Source organism: Trematomus bernacchii, unplaced genomic scaffold (assembly GCF_902827165.1).
Source record: "Trematomus bernacchii unplaced genomic scaffold, fTreBer1.1, whole genome shotgun sequence".
Lineage (NCBI taxonomy): Eukaryota > Metazoa > Chordata > Actinopteri > Perciformes > Nototheniidae > Trematomus > Trematomus bernacchii.
This window is the reverse complement of record NW_022988050.1, coordinates 13,857,845-13,868,143: the sequence shown is the minus strand read 5'-3', so window position 1 is coordinate 13,868,143 and position 10,299 is coordinate 13,857,845. Positions and strand designations below refer to the sequence as shown.

Sequence of the window (10,299 nt, the reverse complement as noted above, 5' to 3'; positions counted from 1 at the left end):
TTTCTCTATCAATTCCCAAGTGTCATTCATGCCCGTTTCCTCTGATCCCGCCTACGATGTGACGTCCAAAGGGGGAGTGTAACACGTTTCATTTAAAAACGCATTAAATCCAGATTGGCCAGCTCTGGCCACGTGATCTACAAAAACCAATCACTTCAGAATGCGAAGAGTAAAAAAACTCACCCTAAATATGGGGCCGTGAAAGCGAATAGCGGTGACGTTACATCATGAACTGTGCTGTGTTGTCACCAGCTGTTGTCTGGAAGACGAAGAGAAAAAGTGGAAGTGTGTCTCCATTGATAGTGAGCCTCCACGAGCACACCCTCAGCGCTAAGCAGCACGTTTGAAGCCGAAAGATGGTCACCGGATGACTGATGAAAGCCCTGGAGCCTCGCTGGTCCCCCGGTGATAGAACCAGTTACATAACTGAAGGCATCGATAAAACAAAAACTGTGATAACGGACTAGTGCCAATACAGGTCGGAGTTGAAGCCATTTTTCTCTGCTGTGAGTGCAATGATTTACTCACCTATAATTGAAATGATAAGAATATTTGAATCCCAGTATTGTTTGCTAGTCCACTTGTGGATCTGTTTAGCCACGTTATGGATAACTGTGTAGCCAGTTAGATTTTAGGCAACTCACAAGGCAGCATGCTGGATTGACCAACGCTTGCTACATTGTTTACTTTTGTCAATCAGTTGCTGTGGAACAGGCATACTGACTCCATCAGCAGTTTTTCTTCCATTTTTAGCTCACTCTTATCTCATTTTAGCCTTATTTGTGCTTTATTTCTATCTATTTCTATGCACACACAATTATGTATGTTGATTGGCTGATATGTGCCCACTAAAATCTTCATATTGTGCTTTATTGCTGTATTCAGGGGCTTTGGGGATTAAATAAAAGAACATATACCATGTTGAAATTAATATTGTAACTATAATAACTTATTTTCATGCTTAACGGTATTCAAAATATAGTAAACTATTCAATCGATGTAAAGTAAAGTACACTGACATTTTCACTGTTATATGTGTAATACATGTATGTATACCCCAGGAGGAATAGCTATTGTTATGAAAATAGATAGATAGATTATTTATCTCTGAAGAGGGGAAGTTCTCTATAGCCTTCAGAGTTTTAAATAAATTAAATGGTAAATATTTGTATGTATTTCTTGCTGAGCCTTATATGAAAGTGTATATTTTACCTGAAGAACTTGGAGCCAGTAGGCCATGAATGTTAACAGTATACTGTACAATCACACTTATGATAATTGCCATAAATCTTAATAGCCCTGAAGATAATGACTTGAATAATCAGGAAACCTCTCTCTGTTTATCTTACAGTAGACAGTCACGCCAGCTCGGGTCAAACCAAGACCGTTTGTACGATTATACGGTAGGTAGAGCGCTCTGAGGAGACAGACACCATCATGAACGTGGGCACGGCGCACAGCGAGGTGAACCCCAACACCCGAGTGATGAACAGCAGAGGAATGTGGCTGACTTACATCCTGGGCATCGGCCTCCTGCACGTCATCATACTCAGCATTCCCTTCGCCAGCGTGCCCGTGGTCTGGACCCTCACCAACCTCATTCACAATCTGGTGAGTGGTTAAAGTTTCCCTGAACATCTGTCGAATGAGTCGGGTCAGAGGAGGACACAGACAGTGAAGCCTGGTGAAAGACTTGGGGAGTGTTGAGTAAGAGGGTTACAAATCTCTGAACTAAGGAATCTAAGAAGAAAGATACTTTTTATTTGCTGTGTCACTGCACTTAGTCATGTTCTTGGTTAATAAATGGGTGCCAGAAATGTTATAACCAGCATTTAATTAAAAGAGCTGAGGTATTACTCAGTCTTGCATCATATATTTTGATAACCTAAGACTCCTCTAGCCTTGAAGAGTACAATATTATCTTCAATGTGATCTTTGAGCACCACAAGTGCCATCTAGTTCCATCAAGCTACTACAAGTAAGGAGGAAAACATGTATTTTTGGGTAGAACCCACTTGTTGCTCCCAGACTTCCTGATGGCTTTGAGGTCAATTAATCCAGACTATTATAAGAATGTATCACCCAACATTGATCTGTTATTGATATGTAAAATCCCCTTTTTGTCTCTGACTATGTGTGCCTTGTCTGTTGCAGTGCATGTACCTGCTTCTCCACACGGTCAAAGGGACGCCGTTTGAGACCCCAGATCAGGGCAAGGCTCGCCTCCTCACATACTGGGAGCAGATGGACTATGGGGTGCAGTTCACTGCGTCACGCAAGTTCCTCACCATCACACCTATTGTCCTGTAAGTGGCTCCACTGAACCCAATGCTAGGCCTTTAGTTGTGTAGGGCGCAGCTGATCATAAGGGATGGATCTGAACTCAAAAAGAGAGTAGAGGAGGATTGCACCTTTTGGAGAACCAAAGCTTGGTATTGGTTAGGTGTCAACAGAAGAAGAGAGTGTGGATAGCCCAGCCAGAATAACGTGATCACTCACTGGCCTCCCATCCACAGGCACCAGTAGTTTGTGTGGATCTCTATGGAAGTGGGTAATTTCCCCCCTGGGCCAACCGATGCTTTAATCAGTGTGCTACCAAATGATGCATATTTACCTATAACTCTGTGCAAAGTTGTACTATTTTGGGAAGCAGTCGCTATATCTGTAGGGAAACTGAGGGTTGCTGGTTCAATTCCCCAAATGGACCAAGTACAGAGTGTGGACTTGTACTTTTAGAGGTGCCAGTTTAACTACTGGTAAAGGCAAGAGCAAGGCACCGGACCCCCACACTGCAGGTGCTTTGCATATATAATAGTCAGTACGAGACGGGTCTTCTGTTTCACTTCATTTTGACAATGAGTGAAACTGTACCTTTCCTTTCCAGTTGTCCTCCCCTTGCACCTCTTTTTTTTAATGTTACTTGATATCCCTGCTGGCCAAGCTCACAAATTGTTAAGGGTCTTAGTATTTGCAGCAGTCCTATTTGCTGATTTCATGCTCTTTGCTTTCCTTATTAACTGACAGAGTTCAGTTTACAGGAAGCACTCTGGTTCCCTGGGGTTGAATTGCCGGCTCAGCTCAAACATTGTAGTGATGGCAGTTTTTGCAGGTGTACACTTTTCTTGTTACTTTCAAAGCCTCTTGTGTTGCAACCAGTGCCAGCAGCAGGAGACATGTGGTCAGGATCGAGGCTCCAGATGGAAAAGAAAAACGTCTTGGAAAGTCTCTTGAGCCTTTATTACACGTCCTCACTTGATGAGCAGAGAACAGGGTTCCTCAATCTTAGCCGATAGAAAATCTTTAACTAGTGTGTACAGTTAATTCTAAAAATGTTGTTTACAACAGATCAGAGTAGTTTCTTATTGACTTGTGTCTCACCAGGAACATCTGTGCTTCCTCTGCCAGCGTGTAGCTAAAATAAGGTCAGGGTTCATGCAGGAAGTGCTGGGAACTCACTATAGAAGCATATCTGAATGTTTGTCTCGTTCCATGTCTGTTGATTTGGATGTTCTTCATTAAAGATGAGCTTTATAGATTTGTAGATTAGCATTACATCATCACATTTGCATATTCAATTTCAATGAATTCATGCTGCAATCCTGTTGTTCGGCGTGTTGAAGCTGTGCTAAAGATTAATGTGTTTGCACTGTGAGAGCTCCGAGGTGATAAACATTTGTCTGCGATTGTCAGAGGACAAATAAGTGAAAGTGTTATTGCATACATAAAGACACACAAAGTAGGATTTTCTTTAAAACAACAATAATGTATAGACTGAGACTTATACTAAAATAATCTTTCTTAATGATAACTTATGACTCTCTTCTCTTTCTCCAAACGTTGTGATTACCAACAGCAACCATCAAATCCTTCTGATTGTAGTGATGTTTTGACAGCTTTCATTTAAATCTTTTGATTTTAGTTTTCCTTTAAAGGGCCCATGTCATGGCCATTTCCACTGATCATAATTCCATTGTTGAGGTATACTAAAATAGATTTATACTGTGCAATTTTCGAAACTCACATTGGTTTCGCATACAGCATCTCTGTAAAGTATGTGTATTCACCGGTGTTCACTCTCTGTCCTAAATGGCTCGTTGCAGCTCTTGCCCCCCCCTCCCTGTGAGCCCAGTGTGCTCCGATTGGTCAGCTCGGCCACTCTGTTCTGATTAGTCAACCACCAGAGAGGCTCCGCCCATGTCTAACACAGTGCTTTTTTTGGCTCTGAGCGGAACATCAACAATGATATGTCATAGGAGCAAATCATTCAGGGAAGAAAGGCTACTAAGTATTTCCATCAAACTTTATTTTTAGAAATGTACAAAATGTGTAAATATATACACTGTATATCATCCATTCCTCCCCTTATAGGCGTTTTCGGCATCTTGCCTATCGCAGCTTTGTAAGCTGGTGCTGGGGCTTTTTAGGACGAGGCATCAGAGTGGTCATCCCGTCATGTGTTGTCCGCCGGATACGCCAGGAGTTTCCTGATCTGGCTGGACGAAATCAAATGCAAATTACAAAATATTAGAGAAACTTAGTTGTTTTAGGTGCGTTAGCTTGCCAGCTAGATTAAAGTGGACCTGTTATGCTATATTGGAAAAATATATTGTAGGGCCATACCTATACAAAACATGTACTGTGAAGTTTTTTGCTTAAAATACCAAACAGTTCACCCATTGTAGCCATGCCTCATACTGCTCAAACCCCTCTTTTAAAGCCCTGTTGGAGAAACGCAGATTTTGGGTCCTTAGCTTTAAAAAAAAAAAAAAAAAAAGAGGAGGCGGAGCTAATGCCTGATCAGAATTCTACCGGAGATAAAGTTAAATTCTGCTGTGATAAAACGCCATCCTGTTCTAAACCACATCAAAGATTATTTCTGAAACAGTATGGAGCTCAAATGCTTTTTCTCTTGTGGGTTTATCACAAGGTCAGTTCCTTTTTTTATTTCCTGCTTTTTAAACACATGTGCTCTACAGCAGCGGTTTTCAAAGTGTGAGGCGCGCCTCCCCTGGGGGGCGCCTTAGAGCTTCAGGGGAGGCGCAGCGTGAGAAAAAAATAACGAGAAACAGTGAAATCTAGCTAGTTAACTTCAGCTAACTTTATGCGAGCGGCAACATGGATCGATATTTAGTGAAGTTACCTAAAGTGAAAGAGGAGACAGCGTCTGGCAGAAAACGTCAGCTTTGTTTTGAAATAAAAGTTGTGGCTCATCGGACATTTATGAGAGAAAATCCCTAATGTCCGAGTGCAAGTGAATGCAGCACAAGACGCGAGCCGCCTTGTAACCCCTCCCCCGGCCCTGGCACGAGCGAGGAAATGTGATTGGCGGCGATTTAATTTGAACGGGACGGCGCATTCGGACCCAAGTGCACGGAAGGAATGAGGTATTTGCGGTCTACAATGACAGAGAAGAGACTGTCAAGTTTGGCTGTACTCAGCATTGAATCCAAACGCACTAAAGCTTTAGATCTTAATAAGTTTGTGAGGCGTTTTGCTGAACAAGATGGTAATCGCCGCATTCAGCTGCAATAGGCATGCCAACTTGATGCTCTGCTCACGGATAACTCGATGAGCATAACAAACTGTTAAGATGATGACCTTACATGTGTAAATATATTTTTCTTTGTGGGGGTCTGCCCCCAAAAAACTGTTTTAAGTCCTGAGAAAGTCAAATAAGACGGTGTGTAAAACTACACTGCCCAGCCAAAAAAAAGTAACCACTTTGATTTAACTAGGCCAGTAGGTAAGGACATTCCACTGGATAATAATACCCCTGCATTATAGCAACAACAACAATAATAATAATAGCAATAATAATTGGGAGGGGGGGGCGCGGCTGTTCTTATGTTCTCTGAGGGGAGGCTCACCTTCCCACACTTTGAAAACCCCTGCTCTACAGTACAGGTTAGCTCTGAGTGTTAGCGAGACTTGCTAATGTAAACAAAGACGAGATTACGTCCAAAACACGTCAGGCATTGTTTCTGATAGCAATTTTCTGTGGGTCCGCTGCCGATTTGACGTCAGATCGGCAGCAAATCTGTATCCGCTCGTTGTACCCCTGTTTTTAAAAGATTTGGGTACGGAGGAAAAGAGAGAGGGTTTTATTTTCTGACGCTGCGTGAGTTCCCCGACGCACCGGGGACACATATTTATGTATAAAATACATCACAAAGTGCATTTTGCATGATAGGTCCCCTTTTAATATGCTAGTTGTTCAGTGTAATATGCCAACCTACTATGAACAACAGCTAATGGTTCATATTAGGCTAGCAAGAACATGTTTACAATTGCAATCTTATACGGGTAGTCTGCTACGTTCGGTCATTCATTGTAGCTGGCATAAAAACAATGTTTTCCCTAGCAAACTCATGTCTAGCTCTTGGTAGCCTTCTTTTTTAGCTCGGTAGCATACACGCTAGGAACGCCAACTATAATGTAATTAAGTTTCGCGACTGACCGTACGGTAAATCACCCGGAGTATACTGTCTATGAGTATTTCGTGTGTGTGAATGCAGACATTCTCCTGCTATGAGATACATGTAAGGCCATCTGCTGACATTGGAGTTGATATATGGAAACGCTAGCAACTTAGTTTGCCCAGTTAGCACTGTGTCAATGGCTTAGCAGCCCGAAAAACGTTTACCCATTTAAACAGTCATGGTAGATACCTTGTTTGTTTTAAACATCATAAATACACAAACAACAATGAATACTTACAGGTTGTGTACCCGAATCTCCCGCTGGTCCAAACAAAGTAGGAACAGCATCGTTCTTCAGTGCCCTACGCTGTACATATCCGGCATGAATCGCTGAGAGGTTTGTGAAGCTTTGTTTCGTGAAATGCTGGCAGAGGGTGTGGCCTCTGGGTATTCACACGTCACAGTACCCAGGAAGTAAACAATGGCAAATGAGAAATCTCCAACGAGGCGTTTTGGTGCAGCATAGACTGTGTTAGAGTTTTACTCCCTACAGGGTGTACTTTGAGGGTTTTTGACTCTGCAGACCGTTTACATGCATAAAAACCTTCATAACACACAAGGGGACGGGTAATAACCGGAAAAGCATGACATGGGCCCTTTAACTAAGATCTTGTTGTGTTCTTCAGGCTTGTTATCAAAATGACAACAGACAACCCAGACATAAACACTGTTTATCTGTTTAACCCTCGTAATCATTACTTATTCCTCTCCTTTTTGTCTCTGATTTAGGTACATACTAACCAGCTTCTACACCAAGTACGATCGGGTCCATTTTGTGGTCAACACTGTTTCCTTGCTCACTGTCCTCATCCCCAAGCTGCCCCAGCTGCACGGCGTGAGGATCTTTGGGATTAATAAGTACTGACAAGGCTGAAGAGGACTCCTCCTTCCCCTAAAGTCCCTGTGGACTGCTGAGAGCACACAGAGTATCAGGCCTCGGATTTGGCCGCAGATCAACAAAGATCCGTGGCTCTCTGGCTGCAGACTCTGCTGAGCAGCACTCTAAGTGAAGCCTAGTGGACCAAACACCTGGAAAGAGACTCAATATACTTTTCAGAGAAGGGAAAGTGTGCTGTTGTGATTGTTGGCAGACAATTTTCTTTTGAGGTACAGGTTTTTCTGAGACTCTTTGTAGAAAAGGGAGTATTATGATCCTTTTTTTGCTGAAACGATGTCAGAGGCAGACGACAATGTAGTCGCAACTATTTTAAGTGCCATTTCACACCCACTGGCGCACTTAGGCTGTAATCAAAAAGTTATTTTGTAGGTAATGATACACTGCTGTATTTATTCAGCTGCACTCCAACAAGAAGCTTCCTCTTTCTTGAGGTTTCTGGCCTTAGAGTAACAATACTTTAATTAAACACTAAGGAGGCGAGGCACGGGAAACCACAAGGTTTTATATCTAACCCCTTGCTGTTCTGGGCCAAGAATGGGCAGTTATTACAACACTTATTTTTATCTGAACATTTCCGTATTTGGTCTCCTCTTGTCCTGGTTTGTGTCACAGTAAGCCTCCCCCTGCAGAGACATCTGGCCTGAGTGCAGAAAGTATGCGCAAGAGCATTCTTTTGATTCAACAAAATCCTGGAATTTAGGTTAAAGGATTATTATAGTACATAGTTACATGTGGGGACTCATGCTTGTAATTAAAAGTCTCAGGACCCATGACATTAGCATGGGCCTGTGTGGCTGCATCTTAGTTTGTAATCCAGACTCAAAATACACACTGGGTTACCATTTTATGAGGTACGCCTGAACAATCAAATTCCTTAAAATAGTAGCTCCAGTAGATAAGGGGCAGAATGTTAGAAATCACTCAATGTAATCTCTTTTTTTTGGGATCAAAGAGATTTCAGTTATACTGAAGTATGTGCTAAAGGGATTCTGAGTTATGTTACAAAGTTGTTGTTGAGAGAATGTCTAAAAGGTAGGAAACATTTTTATTTAAAAGTTGTACCATTTGCTAGTGTAATGCATGTGTAGCATCCATGAAGCATGTCATCATGGCAGTTCTTATCTTTAATTAGTCAATTCGATTTTAACGTGAAGGGATAATATTAAATTGTTGGGAAAACTACGATTTGATTCAGTAATGATAGCCAAAACTGTATAGACATAAAGAAAATGTTATATTTCATTGTTAACTCTCCTACAAATGAAAAACTGATTTTTATAGAATATTCCAAAATAGCTAAATATGTTCTTTTTTTAATTGAAAATTCATTTTTGAATTATGTTTACAGATTTTAGCCCTAATATAAGGTGGACGACAAGTGCAAACGCGCTACACGGCCCAAAACATCTCCGTTAGGGGAGAAACGCTCTGCATTTTCAATAACGCAAAAGCATTTATAAAACATTCCCCTACTTCACTACTTCACACTGCAAATACAAAATGCTAGAAGCTGAAAACCGACAGAAACTGGGACACTAAAAAGTGATGCACACAGCGGGGACCGGAGCACTTGTTGACATTTGGAGATTATAAAGTTAGAAATAAACGCTGCGCATGTTTCGTCAAGTTGGTGACGATGTTCCTTCGTTTGCATGTGTTAAGGCACATTTGTGTTTGTTTTTGAAAGTGTGTTTCGCCTAATGGAAGTGTTTTTGGCCACTCTAACGCATTTGCACCTGTTGGCCACCGTACGAACAGTGTTGGCCTCACATCATTCTCCCAGTAGTAGTAAGAGCAGTAAGCAGCATGTTTATGTAACTGACAGTGGCAGCAGAAGTAATAGTAGAGGTGACAATACCAGTTTCAATTATTGCGATCCATGATGTATTAGAGCTGAACTACAGTAGAAACAGTTCTATTCAGTTTTTTCTTGAAGCAAATTGATGTAATGAATTGGCATACTTTAGAATTGAGGCTTTGATCCAACCAACGACAAATGGGACCAAAGAATTGGAGTTGTAAATACTGATCTGCTGCAGCTGTCAGCATCATGATGTCTAGAAATGTTCACCATAAAGGGCTTTGCTTTAACGACATGCTTTCATATTTCAGTGATAATGCATTTTTCATGTTTTTCTTTTTTAGGACAACTGTTTATTTTTAAAGAAGGTTAAATTGAATGTTAAATGTGAAACAGTGTCTTTGGTTTGTATCAGTGTTTTTGAAGGAAATGTCAATGTGATGCTCTGAAAGAGTGCTTGACCCAAAATACAGTATTTTTTAAATATCACCTTAAAATTCTATATTGCTGCTTTAGTATTTTTTAGTGCCTGAGGTTGTATTTAAAGGAAATGGACGAGAAACGCTAGATTTATTAATATATCTGCCAAGAATATTTGGTTTTATGTTCCGATTGTTTGTCAGCAGGATTATGGGAGATACAGTACAACCGGCCTGTTTTCTTGTTGGAAGAGCGTAGCATGGGCCAAGGAAGAGCTGATCCCAATCACAGGTGCGGAAAACTGTTGCACCGGCCTTGGCTGAGTGCCTGTCTAGGTTAGATACATCCACTTCTCTGCTTTGTTGGTTAATAGTTGGTGAAAGCCTGTTGAGGACTTTGAAACCTGTAGGAGCCTCCTGCCTTTTTCTTTTTACTTTATTAGTAAAAATCTTGAAGGCTCAGCATGAAATTGAAACATAGATTTAAAGATCCGATGGGGCGCTGTTTATCTTAACTCCCAGGCTTTATTTAGAACATGGGGAAATTGAGTTGAAGCGCTTGTTTCTAAAAGTTAGGTCCAAAAAAAGGCATTATTTTTTCAAGTGTGCACAATGAGACAGTCTTTCAATACTTCAGTAGACAAATATGCGGAAAACAAATATGACAAATGTTAGAAAACCTACATAGCTTAAACGTTGCTG

At 41.2% G+C, this 10,299-nt stretch overlaps 1 protein-coding gene across 2 annotated transcripts; it reads left to right on the top strand.

Moving 5' to 3' along the window:
* The first annotated feature begins 209 nt into the window (after nt 1-209).
* Nucleotides 210-9,682, top strand: ormdl3 (ORMDL sphingolipid biosynthesis regulator 3). Of its 2 annotated transcripts, none has more exons than XM_034120057.1 (4): nt 210-478; nt 1,352-1,611; nt 2,155-2,306; nt 7,209-9,682. In XM_034120057.1, exons 2-4 carry the CDS (start codon nt 1,438-1,440, stop codon nt 7,342-7,344), a joined length of 462 nt encoding a protein of 153 aa, XP_033975948.1. In that variant the 5' UTR covers nt 210-478; nt 1,352-1,437; the 3' UTR covers nt 7,345-9,682. The 2 variants fall into 2 exon arrangements, with proteins under 2 accessions (XP_033975948.1, XP_033975947.1); XM_034120056.1 differs by having other exon boundaries at nt 210-506.
* The last annotated feature ends 617 nt before the right edge of the window (nt 9,683-10,299 follow it).

What these genes read in the sequence shown, in the direction of transcription:
- ormdl3 (XM_034120057.1), top strand. Translation starts at nt 1,438, where the DNA reads ATGAACGTGGGCACGGCGCACAGCGAGGTGAACCCCAACACCCGAGTG. An exon ending in CCAACCTCATTCACAATCTG is followed by an intron (nt 1,612 to 2,154) that starts GTGAGTGGTTAA and finishes TGTCTGTTGCAG; the next exon opens with TGCATGTACCTGCTTCTCCA. An exon ending in ACCATCACACCTATTGTCCT is followed by an intron (nt 2,307 to 7,208) that starts GTAAGTGGCTCC and finishes TCTCTGATTTAG; the next exon opens with GTACATACTAACCAGCTTCT.